Genomic DNA, 19,983 nt, shown 5'->3' with positions numbered 1-19,983 from the left:
TAATGGGATGCCGAAGATCAGACTCTGGGTTGGCTGCGTGCAAGGCAAATGCCCCGCCACTGTACAGTTACTCTGACTCCATGTGTGTAACTTTGTTGTTGGTACCTAGAAACATCTCCCGTTCTTTGAAGAACTCACCACCTACCTCACATTTGCTGGGTTCTCGAGAGGGCCTTGTGGCATGGCCTGTTTACCTCGTCCATCGTGTATATTAGGGCTATGTAAGCCTCTGTTCAGTTAAATGCCCAGCCTCAGGTGTGGCTGGTGGGGCTGAGGCCTGGGTTCTGCCCGACATCTGTCCTGCCCTCAGTGAACGGAGGAGCCTCCTCAGCCTTGCTGGGCCCAGGGGAGTGACAGGTGTGGGTGTGGTTCTGTCCCCGGTGAAGTCCTGAGGCGTGTGGCATGTTCAGAGGCAGCCGTGATGGAGGATGTGAGGATGGACGTGGTGGGGGTACAGTGCAGTACCCAGTGCTTCAGAGCTTCCTCCATTCTCACTCGGGTTTCGTACTTCCTAGGAGCATGGGAGTGGAGCTGCAGATGCAAACCAGGCAGAAGGCCACGAATCCAACTTCATCGCTCGGTTGGCTTCTCAGAAGCACACCAGGAAAAACACACAGGTCTCTGTGGCATCCCCCCTGAAGCTGGGCAGAAATTGCAGGTGGCATGATGCCATCTGCCATGTCGGAACGCAAGCCCCAGTCCCCGGCTTGCCTGTCCTGGGCAGCGGCTTTATTGCCTTCGTGTGGGGGACACAGACACTCTCCTCTTGCCTTTGCACGGCTGGAGGTGGTGTTGGTGTTTGGGCCTAGCAGCTCCTGGCTCTAAGGGCTGCGCCGGTGTCTCCTTGCATACAGATCCCGCAGCTCCGTGCTGCATGCTGCTGCCCAGCTCCAGCTACTCTTGCTGTCCTTGCTGGCCGTCTGCTTTGTGTTTCGGAAATTTGGCTTATAAAATTGTATATGTAGTATACGAAAGTAGTATTCTAACTCTGTTCTCTGTGAGGGGACTCTTCCTGCAATAGAGCTAATTCCAGCACTAACTTGATCTAATTTCAGTTTGTTTTGTGCATATGTTAACATGTATGAAGTGTGTGTGTGTGTGTGCGCGCACGCTTGCATGTATATTTGTGTGTGCATCAGTGCTTTAATATTTCCTTCCTCCCCTTTATTCCAGGTATAAGTATGTATGAAGTGGGAGAGTGAGGGAGAGAGGAAGGGAGTTGGAGGAAGGGGGCGAGAGGGAGAGCAAGAGCGAGTGCACATATGTGATGTGTCCTTCCTCCCTTCGTTGTAGGTATAAAAATGTATTCTAAAGATCATTCTGTGCACAGGCAGGTGTGCCTGTGCACAGATACCTCGAGTCCCAGTCTTATGTGGCTTTGCCTGTGCCCCCACATGGAAAGCCACTCTGGTTAGTCTTAGTCTCTTGACCACGGCAGGGCAGACCTGAATGAACTCCACATGTCTCCTGCAGAGTTTTAAGAGAAAGCCTGGCCAGGCTGACAACGAGCGCTCCATGGGGGATCACAGCGAGCTGGTCCACAAGAGGCTGAGGACCGTGGAGCCCAGCAGCCAGCCTGAGGAGGGCCCAGCGCAGCCTGAGGCCCGGGTGGAGGATGCAGAGGCTTTTGAGCACATTAAACAAGGCAGTGACCCCTACGACGCGCAGACTTACGGTACGTGTAAGGAAGGCTCTTTGGGAGGACCGTGCCTCTAGTGGGGCCTGCTGGGCATCCTGATGGCTCTCAGGAGTGGGAGAGATGACTTTTCGGAATGTTTCCTCATAAGAGTTGCGGACTATGGGCTAGAGCAATAGTACAGTGGGTAGGGTGCTGTCCTTGCATGCAGGCAACGCAGGTTCTGTCCCTGGCACCACATGGTTTCCCCAGGAGTGATCCCTGACTGCAGAGCCAGGTGTAAGCCTTTAGGGTGTGGGTCCTTCCCCCCCGCCCCCCCCCCCCCCAAACCCCATCAAAAACAAGGATTGCATACTAGTGGTTCAGGCTAAGTGTAAATGCTTAGGTATATTAAGAAACCTTGGGTAATATATCCAGTTCTGATCTTAAGGGTTTTTTTTAGCTGTGAACATTTCTTCATAGCTACCTTCCTTACAATGGCAATAGCTGTGAATTTGAAATAGTGTGTTTTCTCCACTGGTGAAAGGGGAGGGGAAACTATCCCAGTGTAAGGAGATAAATGTTTGTCATTGGTCAGCTCCCCTGTGGACAGCTCTCACTTGTGCTTCTAGTACGTAAACTAGTGTTGATGGTTTACCCTTGAGTGTGGCACAAAGATGATTGCTCTGTTTTGGAGTCCTTTTTCCTCTTCCGCACCCTTTTTTTTGAGAAACAAAGCAATGGTAATACTAGTAATAGGTGCCAGGCGAAGAGCTTTTACTCTTTTATCGAACTGCTTTGAGCCTCTGCTGCATGACCATGGAATTCCATCAGCAGCGATGAGCGCGCTAAGCCAAAGAAGGTTTGAGAATTTTTCCCTATCATTATACTGCGATTCCTGCAGTGGTCTTCTCTGCCCAAGTTTTGACTCTCACTCCAGTTGATCCCTACACAACTTCATGATGGGGGGTGTTTCCACGAGCAGCTCAGTGCTGGCTGCCAGCCTGTCTGTGCTGGTTCAGTGTCCATCATAGCGGTGAAAGCCTAGCTAATCAGCCAGGGTGGGGAGGAGCACAGTGTAGACCATACAGGCAGTGCTTGTTGGGGCTCCTCTCAGCTCTAGCACAGGGCCTGCTCATGGTGGTGCTTGAGGTACTGTGTACTGGATATCAGACTGGGGTCATCTGCATGCATGGCAAATGCCTTTACTCCATTGCTATCTCTGTACCCCCTAAACTTATTGGGGAGATACACTTGGCAGTGCTCAGGGCTTACTTCTGGCTCTATGTTCAGGGATTACTCCTGGTAGCAGGATTCGGGGGACCATATGTGGTGCCAGGTATTTAACCTGGTTCAGCCACATGCAAAGCATCCTACCTGATGTACTAACTCTCCGGCCTGTAAGCAACCTATTTTTGAGGTCATATGTAGGGGAAATATGGTCACGTGGGATAGAGAGTAGGCATTTAACATCTGCAAGACAGCAGGTGTCCAGGCCATTTAGCTGGTCAGTATAGAACTGGCCTTAGTTGAATGCTGGAAGCCAGAAATGATGGAAATCATACTTGGTTCTGCAAAGACCTGTGCCCTCAGTGTGTGTGTGTGTTTGTGTGTGTGCAGATGTGGCCAGTGCAGAGCAACAGCAGCTTATAAACGACTCCCAGAAGGGTCCAGAAGAGGAGCCGGAGGAGACACTCATGGATACGGAGAAAGAAGAGGAGCTCAGACCAGTGAACACAGAGCAGCTGAAGCCAGAGGAGATGAAGGCAGGGACTGCGGCACGCTCTGGTAAGCCCCACAGAGAACCTTCTTGAGCTCTGGCTTAGGGGAGGCACCTCTCTCACACTCCCGTGTGGTCTCTCTTCTCCACCTACTAATGCAAGGCTCAAGTATTCTCTTCCACCTGAGTGTAGTGAGGTGGAGGAGAGGTGTTTGCCGGACACTGTCCTTTAAGGAAACCTGAAAATCCAAATTGTCTTTGGAAAATGTAGAAGAAAAGAGAATGGTTTATTCGTGACGAGAATGCATAGTCTTGATTTGGAGAAGTGATTTCAACGATATTAAAGAACACAGTATATGGGGCTGGAGTGATAGCACAGCGGGTAGGGGGTTTGCCTTGCACGTGGCCGACCCGGGTTCGAATCCCAGCATCCCGTATGGTCCCCTGAGCACTGCCAGGGGTAATTCCTGAGTGCATGAGCCAGGAATGACCCCTGTGCATTGCCGGGTGTGACCCAAAAAGCAAAAAAAAAAAAAAAAAGAACACAGTATCTTCCAGTATAAAAAGGGGTGAAATATTTAAATCCAGAGGGAAATGCATGTAAAATTCTATTTCATGGTTGCTGAAGTGTTGTGCCTTTCAAGTGGTCGTATAGGTCTCCAAGACTTGCCAGGAAAACCGTAGTCTCCACTGTTCCTCCAAGTGAGGGTGTGTGAAGGGAGGAGCAAGAGTTGGCAGCAGCCATGTCGGAGAAAGAGGGCATGTGGAAGCCAGATGCTGAGTGCTGGCAACTAGGAGGCCTGAGAGGCTGTAGGCGCGATGGGCAGTGCACGGTCTTTATGGTACGCGATGTCCTTGTATGAAAATGACAGGCTCGGACGAACCAGAAATGGAGACCCAAAGTGCTGAAGTAGAGAACAATCAAGAAGACCCCACGACAGATAAATCCCACAGGGAGGCAGAAAGTGAAAGGCCAGAGCGAAGCCACGAGTCCACCATTCATACAGCCCATCAGCTCTTCCTGGATACTATTTTCCAGGTATTCAGACTTTCTCAAATCACTTTCGTAACAGGTAGACAGAATGTGATATGCTTCGAGACTGTTGCTTCTGAACTGTTGGAAACATCCGTTTGGGGATTCTGTTGGTGCCATTATTGTTCTCTAAGACATGTAACATGATTCCAGCAGGGAGTCTGGGGGCCGCAGGGGATGGTCTGTGCCCTCAGCTAGCCATGCTGGTGGGTGGTCTTGGGCTCTTACTTCCACCCTTACTACACCCACCAGTCCTCAGTTCACTGCTCGCCACGTCAGCGATTCATGTTGCTGTTGTGGCAGCAATCTTTGACTTACTGCTGGTGTTCTGGAAGAACTCATCAAATTATTTTTCCTAATCATTTGACTTAGTATCATTAGAATTTAGCAAAGAATATTTTCAGTATTGATACTTTCATGGCTGTAGTACTTATTTTTTTCCCCCTGGGGCAACTTTAGGAACACTGAAGTTTCTTTATCCATCTTGCCGACAAAATAGGAAGCAGAAGGAAATTGGCCATCTATCTTCTAATGAGGCCATTTAATCAGCTTCCGTTTTATGAAATACTTGGCATTCGTAGTGCACAGGAGGCTGCCAGCAGTAGGGAGTTGGGAGCTCTTATCTGGGACATTTTTTCTCTTATTAGCCCTTTGCTAAAGATGTCATTGAGCTGAGACAGGAGCTGGAGAAGCAGCTGGAAATGTGGCAGTCACATGAAACCGGAAGCCCAGAAGAAGTAAGTCAGCTTTTTCTGTAAAATAGCTCAACTTCCATTTTAAGTGGTTATTTTATTATGTATCTCCCTTCCCATTCTTCATTGTTGTTGCTAGTGATCCCACACTTCCTGGTGATGCTGAGAATCACTTATTCAGGTATTTGGGGTGGTGCAGTGGATTGAATCCGCTGACCTCAGTCTTGCAAGACAGGGGCTCTTCCACTGAGATATAGCTCCCTGGGACCAGAGAGGTAGTATAGGGATTAAGGCCTTGCATGTGGCTGACATGGATTTGGTCCTCAGCACTGCCAGGTATAACTCCAAAACCACCACCACCACCTTCCCCGGCTCCCTCTTCCCCCCCTGCCCCCCGCAAAGAAAAGAAAAGATGCAGCAAACTTAATAGATTTCAATTACCTTTGTAAATGGAACTGAGTATATGGAGATAATATCCAGAATGAAAATCCAGAAGCCTTTCCGTTGCTTCCTGCTACTCTGTCATACCTGTCACTGAGTCAAAACAGAAACTGGTGTGCTTAGTTCCTTTTGCTTCTGTCCCTTCCTCTGTAATAGATGTGAAGGCAAATTGAAAACTGGGCAAAAGGCGAAACTCTCATCCTCAGAACTGACCACCCAGGATATTATAGAGTTGACTTAATATATACAGTGTAGATTGATCAGAAGTTTCACTTTCAGTGGTTATATTAATCGGTAAATTCTATGTTTGCTGCATATATTGTTGTTTTACATCTCTTCATGATTCTCCCCTCATCATTGTCTTGAATATTCTGCCATAGACTATTCTATGAAAATCATTAGAAAATCATCATTCTGTGAATATATTAATAGATTTGCACTCATTTGTCTGTAGCTCAGGAGGAAGTGGCTGGATATTCTGGCACCAGAATGACCCATTCACATCACTTCTTGGCCTTTTGGCTGCAATCAGGTGCAGAATTACTCATTCACAGCTCTTGCCCCACATAGGTTATACTCTTCATAGGTGCTGTGAATTAGCACTAATTTGGTTATGCACTGTTGCCTTTTTGCTTTATCCTTATTTGTGTGTTTGTTTTGGGGGGGCCACATCCAGCCATGCTCAGGGGTTACTCCTGGCAGTGCTTGGGGGACCATATGGGGTGCCAGGGATCGAACCCAGATTGGCTGTGTGTAGGTAACACAAGCACCTTACCCGCTGTACTATCTTGTCTCCTGTTGCTTTATTTTTTCCAATTTAGATATGTGGGTTGTGGTTTTGGTGGAAAGGGAAACACTTAATTTTAATGCTGGGACTATTCCCGATGGTGCTCAGAACCATGCAGTGCCTGAGACGGAAGCTGGTCCTTCTTCATGTGAAGCAAGCACATTGAGTTCACCCCAGGCCTTTTTAGTTGAACAAACTCCATTGCATTTCTCTGAGAAGTGTTGTCTTCTTGTTGCTGTTTGGTTGTGGTTTTGGGGGCCACAGCCAACAGTGCTTAGAGCTTATTCCTCGCTCTGCTGTAAGGGATCACTCCTGGTGGTGCTTGGGGCACCATATGGGGTGCTGGGGAGATCGAAAACAGGTTGGCAGCATGCTCAGCACTCTGACTCCGGCCCTGTGCTAAGGGAAGTTTGAATGTGCTGCTATTCGGCCTGTCCCTTTCTGCCGCGGTGCCTCAAGCCTTTGTCTTGCTGTTCTGTCTCTGATGGTGTTCCAATGCTTCTTGTCACTGCTGTCACAGGAGAAGACTGCCGCCGAGATGTGGCAGCGTTATCTGTTCATAACCGCACCCCTGTCACAGCAGCTGTGTGAACAGCTTCGCCTCATATTAGAGCCCAGCCAGGCAGCGAAACTGAGGTGAGTCTTTCCCGCCGAGCCCACCCACAGTGCCCCCAGATGGCAGTGTCACCTTTACTTTTGACCTCTTGCTGAGCCGCATGTGGTGCTGGCTTCTAGGTTCCCATCTCTGCTGTTGGCTCCAGTACGCTGGTCTCCTGTGACTGCCTCTGCACACACAGTTTCTATGAAACTTTGTGTGAACACAGTCCTGTTACTGGTGGGAAAACTAGACGAGGCTTTGGGTGGTTGGGTGCTGTTCAACCTTCCTACATGCTGGTCTATCATTGTAGTGCTCTCCAGAGACGTGTTCCAAAAATAATAATTTAAGAGTAGAAAAGAGAATCCAAGGCTTCACTGCAGATATTTTCCCTTTAGAACGGGCGGGGCGGGGGGGAGTGCTTTTCTGGAGGACGTACTAAGTACCCCATCCATGTCCAGTTCTTCTGGGCTGCAGAAGACCCTATTCTATAATTCTCAGTTGACAGTAGTACCCTCACCAAGCCTGGGTACTGTGAATGGTCGTGGTGGGCAGAGGATATTCTCGGTGTCGTGGCTGTTGAGTAACCTTGCTGTGTTTGGGTGAACGGAACAGAGGAGATTACCGCACCGGGAAACGACTGAACATGAGGAAGGTCATCCCATACATCGCCAGTCAGTTTCGCAAAGACAAGATTTGGCTTCGGCGGACCAAGCCCAGTAAACGCCAGTACCAGATCTGCTTGGCTATCGATGACTCTTCGAGCATGGTAGACAACCACACCAAGCAGGTGAGGAAGAGAAGCGCATGGTGGGCTGGTGAGAAATGAACACTGAACCATGGTCCGGGGGCTGCCCGGATGTAGTCAGTACGGTCTGGGAAAAAAAAAAAAAACGAACAAACACTTTCAGACATCAGTTAACTTTGTTCTGAAAACGTGATACTATTGAGGCCTAAAACTTTAATAGAGGATCAAAAGGGCAATTTCAGATGTCTCATTTATTTTGATTACTTGCAGTTGTCAATTTGGGGAGGGGGGAGCTGGGGAGAGAATATAGGAGCTAAGGCATGCAACCGACCCACAAGTGATCCCCCAGCACAGAGCCAGGAGTAAGCCCTGAGCTACCATTGGTGTGGCCCAAAACAACAACAATTTTGTTAGTTTTGTTATTTAGCTTTTTGGGTCACACCCGGCAATGCTCAGGGGTTACTCCTGGCTCTGCACTCAGGAATTCCACCTGGCGGTGCTTAGGGGACCATATGGGATGCTGGGAATCAAACCCGGCTCAGCCATATGCAAGGCAAGCGCCCTACCCGCTGTGCTATCGCTCCTGCCCCAACAACAAATGTTTTTTTCTTAGTCCTTATTATATTCCTTTGGCTGCAAAATAATTGACAACTTTTGTCTTCCACAAAATTCAGTCTACTATTCTTTTTTTTTTTTTTTTTTTTTTGCTTTTTTGGGTCACACCTGGTGATGCACAGGGGTTACTCCTGGCTCATGCACTCAGGAATCACTCCTGGCAGTGCTCAGGGGACCATATGGGATGCTGGGAATCGAACCTGGGTTGACCGCCTGCAAGGCAAACGCCCTACCCGCTGTGCTATCGCTCCAGCCCCAGCAGTCTACTATTCTTAAGGCTCTGAGCAACAACATACCCGAGTATCTTTTTCTTGTTAGTTGGGGGTCACACCCGGCAGTGCTCAGGGATCACTCCTGGCAGTGCACAGGGGATTATATGTGGTCTGGGGATCAAACTCATGTTGTTTGCCCGTAAAACAAATCTGTCTGCCCACTGTATTCACCAACCCTTCTTGGATTTTTTAAAATTGTTTTTGTTTTTTATTTTGAAAGTTGACAGAGTCTGCTCTACCATATATTCTGATTCTTCATCCCTTCTATTTCTCTTTCACAGCTTGCATTTGAGTCTTTGGCAGTGATTGGAAGTGCCCTGACACTCTTGGAAGTAGGGCAGATTTCTGTGTGCAGGTAAAGTCCCTTTTAACCCTGCCCAGAAGCAGTCCTGACCGTCCTTTCCTGATAGTGACCACATAACAGAAACTAACTTTCAGTGTGTTTGGTTTCTCTTCCAGTTTTGGAGAGTCTGTGAAACTCCTGCACCCATTCCATGAGCAGTTCAGTGATTCCTCAGGGTCCCGGATTCTGCGCCTCTGCAGATTCCAACAAAAGAAAACCAAGATTGCTCAGGTATGCTCAAAACATCAAGTTTTGTGTCAGGACACTTAGAGCCCTGGATGAGCTAAATGGGTGAGCGAAATCCAAAACAACAAATTGCTGCTCTAACATACCCTCCTTTCTCTAGGTCAAACTGTGTATTCTGTTTCCTTCTGTTTTGCTTAATTACTTTCATGAAAAAAGAGGGCTTTTTGCCTCATTTGGGGGTTGTGAAGTTTTCTTTTCCTGGGGTGTCCTGCAGTCAGCTGTGTGCAGGACACATATCTAGTGCCCTGGGTAAAAATGCCGAGAATCAGCGTGGCCTTTACATGTGTCTGGAAGAGCAGTTGAGTTGGCCCTGAGGTGGTTGTCTGATTGTGTGTTTCCGCTCTAGTTTCTAGAGTCTGTGGCCACTATGTTTGCAGCCGCTCAGCAGCTCTCACAGACCGTTAACCCAGGTGAGCTGTATTCTTTCTAACAATATGGATACTGTGTTTATTAAGCCTCTTCCCGTGAGGCTCTAATCAGTAAAGGAGTCAACACTAACATGCTTGTGATTAATTAGTGTGTACTGGGTCTGCGGAGCTCAGAGATGTGGAAGGAGGGAGGTGTATGAAGAATAGACTGTTCCCTCATGCATTAGTAACAGCAGAAAGCAGAGGAGGATGTACTTCAGAGTACAAATCCATCCATGGCTGATGTGGAGAGCAAGGACAGGCAATTGACAGATAAAGGCAGCATGCCAAAAGTACATATGGATACTACTTTAGTTTTAGTCACTGTTTTATTATTTAGTCACTATTTTAATGGCCCGTTCTCCTTAAGATTTGGTTTACTTTTTTCCTTAAATTATCTAAATAGCAAACTTAGGTACAAAAAGTTACAGAAACCTGAAGTTGTCCATAGTGGAATTTGGAGACACGGTTTCTGATTTGGCCCTTTCCAATGGTCTAGTCAGTTTCATAAAATGACTGTTATCACTTCTATGGTTCTCTGCTGCTCCCTATGAATTTGACTTACATTCAGTGCTCCCTGAAGCAATACTTGGAAATTATTTTTGGCACAGAAGCTTCGTCTTTAACCTTATCACTGACTCAGGATCTAGATCTAGATCCTGTGTTCTAGATCTAGTAAGCAAGAGGCATTTTTCTTGTTAATTCATCTATTAAAGAAATCCTACACTGACCTTTAATTTTGAGCTGTTAAGAAATGGACGTTTGGGGCTGGAGTGATAGCACAGCAGGTAGGACGTTTGCCTTGCACGCAGCCAACCCGGGTTCGATTCCCAGCATCCTATATGGTCCCTTGAGCATTGCCAGGAGTAATTTTAGAGTGTAAAGCCAGGAGTAACCCCTGTGCATTGCCAGGTGTGACCCAAAAAGTCGGGGAAAAAAAAAAAGGGACATTTATCCTATTCCCTTCCCTTAATCTTGCTTTGTGACAGAAATCGCCCAACTCCTCCTGGTGGTCTCCGATGGACGTGGCCTTTTCCTGGAGGGCAAAGACCGAGTCCTGGCAGCAGTTCAGGCTGCCCAGATGGCTAAAATCTTTGTCATTTTTGTTGTGTTGGACAACCCCAATTCCAGGGTGAGTGACTAAATACTACTTTTCTGGGGTTTAAGTCAGGATTCCCTGCAGCCTGCTTGAACTACTGGCGTTCTGTTAGCCAGTACCTGGCACGGTATCTAAGTATTGTTTCATTAAAATGTCTTCTGTTCACAGGATTCTATCTTGGATATTAAAGTACCTATATTTAAAGGATCTGGAGAAATGCCCGAAATCCGATCTTACATGGAAGAGTTCCCGTTCCCATTCTACATAATTCTTCGAGATGTGAATGCACTTCCTGAGACACTCAGCGATGCTCTCAGGCAGTGGTTTGAATTGGTGACAGCCTCAGACCACTCATAACCAGAGACTTTAAATTGCATTCCCCACGTGCTCCACTTAGACAGTTTTTTGGACTCACAGATCTAATACAAGTTAGATCTGATCTTAAGACATTCACCCAACAGCTATTAAAAGATATGCTTTGGGTTTTCTACCCTGCTTGCCTGTGCCCTGGTTCCCTGGGCAGCATAGGAGCAGTAGGTATCCGGTCTCGGAGTGAAGAAAGCTGCCTCTCTGTGTAGCCCGGCCGCACCCCTGTCCTGGGATGCCCAGCAGCAGGGCATGTAGGGTCCTTGGCACAAGACTGAGTGGGGCTGTTTTGGGTGCAGCTCAGCCAGCACATAGTCTGTGCGCAGAAGATGTCAGCGGTTAATGGCTGCAGTTTTCCGAGCACTTCCTCACGGCACTGCCTGTGAGTGGAGCAGAAGGCTTGTGTGTGTGCTTGGAAAGCCAGCAGTCTGTCCCTGGGGCTGTGTACAGATGAAGTGGCTTTTCTGTGTCCTCCGTATTTGCTGCTTCGTGAGACTATGCAATGGTGGAAAGAGGATTTTCTCTTTATTCTCTCAGTGCCATAGTATGTGTAGTAATTTATTTCTTTAGTTCATTTTTTTCTCTTTATCGGTTAGGGGGAAGAAGAATCATTCCTCTTCTTTCAAAACATTGCTTTCGAGCTGGACCAAGCCCATCTAATTCTAGAAAAGAAATACTGTGTCCAAAAGATTGATAGAGGGGCTGGAGCAATAGCATAGCGGGTAGGGCGTTTGCCTTGCATGCGGCTGACCCGGGTTCAATTCCCAGCATCCCATATGGTCCCCTGAGCACCGCCAGGGGTAATTCCTGAGTGCAAAGCCAGGAGTAGTCCCTGTGCATCGCCAGGCATGACCAAAAAAGAAAAAAGAAAAAAAAAAACCAAAAGATTGATAGTAGAGGTGATCAGTTTTACATCTGTGTGTGTCCATTCCCCCATCGTCCCCCAGTCAAAATACAACAGTGCTTTTTAAGGCTGTTTTTATATGGTCAGAAAGCAGTGCTTGAATACTTGAAACTGTGTGTGCTGTGTTTTATTTAAGTGCTGTCAGAATGTTCTTTTATAGATAAATGCCTTGATGTAAACTCTCCACATGTTACCCAGTTACACTGTGACGTCTGCCAGGATTTTCAGGTGGTCATCAAAGACACATTGCTTATTGTTTTACCAAGTGTCCTAACGCATGCATCTGAGGGTTATATCATCATTTTTTATCCTAAATGATGCAGCTTATATTCTGAAAAATATTAAAAACTATATCACTGTTGTATCACTGGTGTAATTTATGAGCATTCTTAATGGAGCAGAAGAGAGGCGTGTGAATGGTACCTAGGGAAATGGTGTGTCTGCTGGTACAGGTTGGCTGTCGGTATCTGTGCTCTGCTAATGTGATCCCACGTATCCCGGTAACTTCCTGCTTAGCCATGTTCCCACCCAAGGAGGTGGGCTGAGGCATGCTGGCCTCGAGACAGGGAAAACGACAGGGATGGAAACACAGCAGCTCATAAAGAATGTGCTCCAGAAAATGATACATTTCTCCTACTGAATGTGAATTCATGGCCAAAGCCATTTTTGAAAGCAAAAAGTGGGCTAAGGAGACAGTTCAAAGGTCTGCTTGCTTTGCACACAAGAGCCCTGGGTTCAGTCCCAAGGTATGGCCCAGCTGCCCCCACCCCAAATGTTCCATCTTCCTGCAGGGGTGGACCTAGTAGGGAAAAGCATCACCATCTCAGCCTTGATCTTGTTCCATCTCTCTGTGGGACACTGACCTCCTTCCTCTGTTCTGCCCTGATAGCGGGGTAGCCGGCCTTGTTGATAGCCTGCATTCCCTTCAGTGCTACCTCAGACGAGCCACTTTGCTCCTCTTGCCCTACTCCCAACACAGGAGATGTGTACACAATTCTTCAGAGGTCACTATGGATCTTTCTTAGTGTAGCCTGGCTTCTGTCCCAGCATCCCACTACATTGATAAATCTCATGTAAGCCCTTCAGGAATTTTGGGAATAATGCACCTGAATGTTGACTGCATACATGTCTTCCTGCCCAAAGTGTAAGTCCGAGCACAGGGGACATAAATGGCTCGTGACAGTATTGCCAATGTCTAGCATGACATTGGTATGTCACAGATGTTGCTGGATGGGAAAATTACTTGTTCTTGTTTATAGATTCAGCACTCATGATCCCAAAGTGCTTCAGAGGACATGATTCAAAACATTTATAAAGCTCACAAAACCTTACTAGTATGTGATTCTTGTAAATAACTATGAGAGTAGTCTTGTCAGATGAATAATGAGAATTGAAAATTGCAGAGGGATTGGAAGAAGGTTCACAGCACCAGAGACTGTCTTGCAGTGCGAGGCCCAGGTTCTATCCCTGACACCACCCACTGTAGCCTAAATTGAAAGAAAAAAAAAAAGAACCACAAAGCCAACATGAAAACAGTTCTGGATGCTAAAATCCTGAACAAATAACTAGACCCTGAAAGAACAGGTGGGGCTGAAGAAAGAGAACAGAGTGAGGCACTGACTTTGCATACAGTTGGAACAACTCCATTTGGGGCACCAGCATTGCATATGGTCGCACAAGCACTGCATAGAGGAGAGAGTCGCCCCTGAGCACTGCCAGGAGTGGGACCCAGTGCCCCCTACCCAAAGAAGAATTCACAAAAAAGGCATCACAAAGCCCAGGAAGGGGGAATGGGCCTTTTAATACATTATGTTGACATTAGGATTTAGTCACTGGAGTAAAAGAAACCTACTCACACCCACTGCACACTATAAACCCAAGTAAATTCTAGGTGAAGATAATTTTTTTTTTCCTGTTTGAACCATGCCTGTTGGCACTTAGGGAGCTACTTTGTGCCAGGGATCAAACTTGAGTCTCCCACATGTGAAGTATGCATTTCAGCCCTAAGTAGGTGGGTGGAGGGGAAACTTACTCATTTTCAGTTGTTTTGGGTCACATATGGCAGTGCTCAGGTCTCACTCCTGGCTCTTCACTCGGGTATCTCCTGGTGGGCTCAGGAGCACCAATCCTGTGGTAACAGGGATTGAACAGGTTCGCCAAGAGCAAGGCAAACACTCTATCCGATATAGTTGCTCCAGCCCTGGAGAAAGGTTTTCAATGGAAAAAAATACAAAGCCAAGGACGGGTGAGAATGGAATGGAAACACACAAAAGCATATATGACCATATAAGGATCTGTGACTAAAGAAAATGAGTAAAAAATCAGTGAAGTCTCTATCTCCACTAATGGATCAAAGAGTAAAAAACAAGCAATTCAAATAACTAGAACTGGCAAGTGATGGTTGATTAGCACAGAAGGGCCCTAGCTATAGTATAGCTAGTAAGGGCTCTTGCCTTGCACATGGCTGACCCAGCTTTGTTCCCAGGCACCCTTTATGTTCCCCCAAGCCTACTAAAAGTGATGCCTAAGTGCAGTCAGGAGTAAGCCCTGAACACTGCCGGGTGTACAGCCCCTCTTCCAAGAAAAAACAACCAATAACTTGACTAGCACTTAGAAAAAAAACATAAGTAATGAAGGGTTATTGTGGAGAAAACAAAAAAGGTGGCTAGGGTATTAGTGTGACTCGGGACAGCAAGGAAAATACCATTGGAGAGCTCTGGTGCCATGTAGGGCCTCAGGTGAAAGACAACTGGGGCTAGGGGCAGGATGGTGGTGGTGCCTTACAGTTGAGAAACAGCACGGAAGAGAGTCCACCAAGGATCCTAACACACGAAATGCTCAGTAAACAGAACTGAGCCATTTGTAGAAATGACCCAAGGCCCCGTGTGTGTGCTGGGAGCATTAAACAATTCAAGGAGATTCAGGTTCCAGAGGAAGGGATGGTCATTTCTTTATTAATGGCACCAAGTTCTTATACCAAAATCCAGGAGCTACTTAAAGCCGTGTGATGCAGCAGACCCTTGAACAAGGGGTTGGGTTACCAACCTCTAGTCAAGTGTAACTTGACACACCCCAGACCTCACTGCAGAATGTGCTGCTGTCTGGAAGCCTCAGCAGAAAGTCAACTAATACATAATTTTTTAAGTGATACGGATTATGTATTCTAGAGTAAAGCTAGAGAAGAGATTAAGCAAAGAGAAAATACACTTAGAGTACTGTACTGTATTTATCAACAGAAAACCCTCACGTAAGTGGCTCAGAGGAATTCAAACCTGTGCTTCCCATTCCAAACCTAGGTTCTCGCGGCGGGTGGGGGGGCAACAGTAATGAAAGTCACCAAGTTGGGGGAAAGTTTACCCTAAAAATGCCAGGGAAAACAAATGCAGGCGGTAGACACTGGATTTTATTTTTATTCTTTGGGTTTATTTTTTTTTCTTTGGGCCACACCCACTGGTGCTCAGGGTTTACTCCTGGCTCTGTGCTTAGGGATCACGCTGGGCGGGCCCATAGGGTGCTGGGGATCAAACCTGGGTCTGTCCCATGTAAGGCTGGTGCCCAACTAGCCATATTATTGCCAGAATCACAGAAAATGGGGTTTTGGAGTTTCCTATTTTTAACCATACAGAGCAACAGCATAGTGGATAGGGTGTTTGCCTTGCTCGCGGCCGACCAGGGTTCGATTCCTCTGTCCCTCTCGGAGAGCTCGGCAAGCTACCAAGAGTATCCCGCCGCACGGCAGAGCCTGGCAAGCTACCCGTGGCGTATTCAATATGCCAAAGAGTAATAAGATGAAGCAAGCCTGGTGCACCGCTCACGCAGGACTAGGACCCAAGACAGAGTCCAACCTCCAGCAGTCTCCCGGGCTTAGGCCCGCCTCCCGGCTGCTGTGCATTTCCGTTCCTGCGCACTGCGGCCCCAGAAGCCGGTGGCGCTTGGAAGACATGGCTGCGTCCCGTTTGCCCCCCGCGACGCTAACGCTCAAACAGGTACCGGCTCTCCTCTGAGGTCTTCTCGGGCAGCTTTCCTACTGGCTCTTCCCAGTCCTCCACTCCGACCCCCAGCCAGTCTATAGAACGAGGTCTACAGGCCTCCCGCGCGCGCTCCTTCCGTGATTGGTCCGGGCGCGGGGGCGGGACTTCCTGAGGGGGCGGGGCGCGCGGTGTGGGTGGGGCACCCACCTTCTTGGAGTCTGGACCGCGGTGAAGGCTGCAGTTGTGCTGCTGTGTGCCAGGCAGTGAAGGTCACTCCAACAACTGCGTTACTTGAGTGGTTAATTAAGTCAGCCAACTCCTGATTTTAATCAATAAATTAGGTTGGGCAGATGACCGCTAGGAAATTAGGGATGACAGAGCACTGAGTGAAGCAGCCCAAAAGAAACGCATTGTCGTTTTCTTAGATGAGTTAAAACGTGATTTTTTTTTCCTTTGCTCATTTCGAAACGGAAGTCCACAGAGCTGAGCCCTAGTTACTTTTCGGTTGCTAAAGTGGCCTTTAGATCCGCTGGTTGTCCATGTGTAAGGACCGTTTCTCCTTTCCCGCACAGTTTATGAGAAGGCAACAAGTTCTCCTCCTCTACAGACGGATTTTGCAAGCAATTCGGCAAGTTCCAAATGATTCTGACCGCAAATACTTGAAGGACTGGGCAAGGGAAGAATTCAAAAGAAACAAAAATGCCACTGAGGAGGTGAGAACCATCAGGGTGCAGACAGGCCTAACCCATTTATATTGATTGGTGCGTTGTGGGGGGGTGGCAGGGGAGGATCAGAGGGATGGTATAGTGGGTAGGGTGTTTGACTTACACGTGGCAGACCTGGGTTCGATCACAGGTATCCCATATGGCTCCCCCTAGCCCGCCAGGAGTAATTCTGGAGCACCTCTGGGTATGGCCCCAAAGAAACAAACCATTGTTTATTTTTCCAATGTGCAGTTCTAATTCTCACTTTTTTTTCTTGACTTTAAAATGGTAGAGCTATACTTTGTTTAAGCAAATAAAAAATAGTAATTACATTTCACTTTGTCTTATAGGATACCATCCGGATGATGATAACTCAAGGCAATATGCAGCTCAAGGAGTTAGAAAAAACACTTGCTTTAGCAAAATCCTAGCTATAGCAGCACTATTCTCCATGTGGGGTCAGCCCAAAGTCAAGTCAGACTGTTTGTATGCATATAGCACTTGGCAAAATATCAGAAGATGAGGCATGTCAGACCAGAGAGAGCAAAGAAATGTGCAGCAGGACATTTGCATTCGCACTGAAAAATATACCCTGTATTTTGAAAGTCTTTCTGGATGTGGTCAGCAGTTTTTGTAAGAAGCAAAAACCAGCGCAGCAGATGGTTAATTCGCACATGAAATGATGGTCTACAACATTAACTATCAGGAAAATGCAAATTAGAACTACAGTAATATCCAACTACACATCCACTGGAATGGCTATAATTTTAAAAAGGGAGAGAGTAACAAATGTTGATTAAAATGTGGAGAAATGGAACCTTCAGATGTTGCTGGTGAGAATATAAAATGGGGCAGCCGCTTTGGATAACAGACTGTCATGTGCTCAAAAGTTTAAACACAGCTAACATATATGATTCAGCAGTTCTGCCCTTGGGTTTATAACCAAAAGAACTAAGCATGTCTACAAAAAATGTGTCTATAAATGTTCATAAGCAGCATTAGTCATAATAGCCAAAAAGCCAAAACTATAAAAATTCCCAGCAACTGATAAGTGAAGTAAAAATGTTGCCTATCCATAACAATATTAGCAGTAAAATACTAGCAATAAAAAAGGATGAAGTACTGATAGTTGCTAAATGGTGATCAAACCTCGAAACTATTACTGAAAGAGGCGAGTTAAAATATCACCTACAAGTCCATTTCTAGTAAATTCCTTTAGCAGGCAGAAACAGTGGTTGTGAAGTATAGAATAACATTGCCACAGATAGCTTAGGTTTATTTGGGTTACTCCCATCACAGTGCTCCCATTCCTCTGTGTTATTTGTAACTTCTTTGTGCTCTGTTAACTTGTAAATATTGTTTTTCTCTTCTTAAGTCCTTTGCATAGTTAATTCTGAATTAACTATGCAATGTCTTTTTTGTATGGGCACAAGAAGACAGTTAATTCTATACTTTTGTAACATAAGAGGTAATTGACTCCAAATTATATTTACCTTCTGGGCATCTGTTCTCTCAACTTAAGCCTCAGTCACCCTTACTTCCTAACCCTCCAAAAGTAGGGTCCCGACGAGGCACTGGATGGACCCAGGGCAAGCGGTGAGATATGCTACTCTGGCATCGAGATGGGCCTGGCCAAAGTGCCTACTGCTTAACTATAAATTAAGAGCTTGGTCATGGACAAATGCTGTCATGATCCAAAAACTAATAACTAGATTTGGACCCTGCTAGGGTTAGGAATGATTAAAACTGGCCTGAGAACCGTAGTCTGAGTCTGGTGAGATGTTCCCAGGAGAGCTGCCGTACAAGCCTCAATGCATCTCTTACTGTGCCCTTACAAAAATAACTTATTAAGATGTTAATTAAGATGCTAGGAGAAGACTACCCCTGGGTGGTGTTTCTGCCCTTGAGCCTGATGGGCAGTCAGGAGGGGCTTTGGAATACCCTTAGATGGAGTTTCTGCCCTTGAGCCTGATGAGCAGATGGGCTTTCTTAAGTTGATTTTGCTACCTGACTGGGTGTAGCCTCTACCCCCAGTGCTGGGGGTGGAAAGGCGAGAGAGTAGGAGGAGATGAGAGAGAGCAGGGCAACTAGATGGAGAGACTAGTGAGGGGGACAGAGGGAGAAGAATGTAGAAGAATACAGGAGCAGGCACTTGGGGAGAGAGAGCCCAGGCTGAGAGATGGAGCACGGGGAGATGAGCGGGAGAGACAGGAGGAGACGAGAATGAGGGCCAGTGTGAGACTAGAATGGGGAACTCAGAGGTGCTGGGGAGAATGAAATAAATGGCAACTGATCAATCAACTGGCTTGGCCCTTGTTTCCTCCTCCTTCTGCCCCATGGCACAGGCCACCCCGGCTAGGCAAGTGGCCTGAGACCACCCCAACCTGGGCGGGGAGTGGGAGAGTTGTCAGGGCCTTCTCTGGCCGCTCGGAGATAACAGTGAAGGGCATGAGGGTAACTGCTAATGGATAAGGGCTTTCCTTTTGGGATGATGAAAATATTCTAAATCCAGGGCCCAGAGCAATAGTACAGCAGGTAGGCACATGCCCATATGGTCCCCTAAGCACTGCCTGGAGTGATGGCGCAGAGCCAGGAATAAACCTTGAGTGCCGCCAAGTGTGGCCCTAAAAATAAAAAGAAAAAAAATACTCTAAATTCAGATGAGTGTTGGTTGAATGACTGTGAATATACTAAAATCCACAATAACGTGTTTTATACTTATGGTATGTAAATCATATCAATAAAGTTATTTTTTTCAATGTCCTGATTTCTAAAAGTGCTATAAAATGTGTACATCAACAAAGCTGTTTTTTAAACCCTTACCATTGGTAGAAGTATGTTGATACATAGATACCTGAAATTTTTTTTGAGAAATCCTTCTGGGGCCAGAAAGCTAGTTCAGGGGTTAAGATGCTTGCTTGTAGCCCACCCCAGTTCGATCCCCAGCACTGCATACCCAGAGCCCCATTGGGTGTGAGCCCCAAACAAAAATTCTGGTTTACTGGAAAACAATATGGACAGTCCTTCAAAAACCAGAAATTGAGCTTCCATATGACCCCACAATACCATTTCTGGGAATATATCCCAAGGATGCAAAAGATTACAGTAGAAATGACATCTGTACCTATATATTCATTGCAGCACTGTTCACAATAGCCAAAATATGGAAACAACCCAAGTACCCGAGAACAGAGGACTGGTTAAAGAAACTTTGGTATATCTACACAATGGAATACTATGCAGCTGTTAGGAGAGATGAAGTCGTGAAATTTGCTAATAAATGGATAAACATGGAGAGTATCATGCTAAGTGAAATGAGTCAGAAAGAGAGGGACAGACATAGAGGGACTGTACTCATTTGTGGAGTGTAGGGTAGCATCACATAAGGCTGACACCCAAGGACGGTAGAAACAAGGGCCAGGGGG

The 19,983-nt window shown here is 46.7% G+C and overlaps 2 protein-coding genes across 2 annotated transcripts in view; both read left to right on the top strand.

The window, feature by feature from the left end:
• MDN1 (midasin AAA ATPase 1) overlaps positions 1-12,247 on the top strand; it is a 134,820-nt gene extending 122,573 nt beyond the window's left edge. Inside the window, exons 91-102 of the mRNA XM_055134887.1 lie at positions 516-617; positions 1,474-1,675; positions 3,236-3,403; positions 4,208-4,374; positions 5,016-5,105; positions 6,809-6,924; positions 7,499-7,673; positions 8,800-8,873; positions 8,978-9,092; positions 9,454-9,517; positions 10,504-10,646; positions 10,782-12,247. Of these exons, the coding sequence (XP_054990862.1) occupies positions 516-617; positions 1,474-1,675; positions 3,236-3,403; positions 4,208-4,374; positions 5,016-5,105; positions 6,809-6,924; positions 7,499-7,673; positions 8,800-8,873; positions 8,978-9,092; positions 9,454-9,517; positions 10,504-10,646; positions 10,782-10,970 (1,605 nt within the window). The 3' untranslated portion in view covers positions 10,971-12,247. The remainder of the gene's footprint in view (positions 1-515; positions 618-1,473; positions 1,676-3,235; positions 3,404-4,207; positions 4,375-5,015; positions 5,106-6,808; positions 6,925-7,498; positions 7,674-8,799; positions 8,874-8,977; positions 9,093-9,453; positions 9,518-10,503; positions 10,647-10,781) is intronic.
• Positions 12,248-15,409: 3,162 nt separating this feature from the next.
• Positions 15,410-19,320, top strand: LYRM2 (LYR motif containing 2). Its single transcript, XM_004605667.2, has 3 exons — positions 15,410-15,869; positions 16,427-16,567; positions 16,909-19,320. Exons 1-3 carry the CDS (start codon positions 15,654-15,656, stop codon positions 16,987-16,989), a joined length of 438 nt encoding a protein of 145 aa, XP_004605724.2. The 5' UTR covers positions 15,410-15,653; the 3' UTR covers positions 16,990-19,320.
• The last annotated feature ends 663 nt before the right edge of the window (positions 19,321-19,983 follow it).

The sequence above is a fragment of the Sorex araneus genome, chromosome 4, assembly GCF_027595985.1.
Source record: "Sorex araneus isolate mSorAra2 chromosome 4, mSorAra2.pri, whole genome shotgun sequence".
NCBI classification, from domain to species: Eukaryota; Metazoa; Chordata; class Mammalia; order Eulipotyphla; family Soricidae; genus Sorex; species Sorex araneus.
This window is presented reverse-complemented; position numbering and strand designations above follow the sequence as displayed.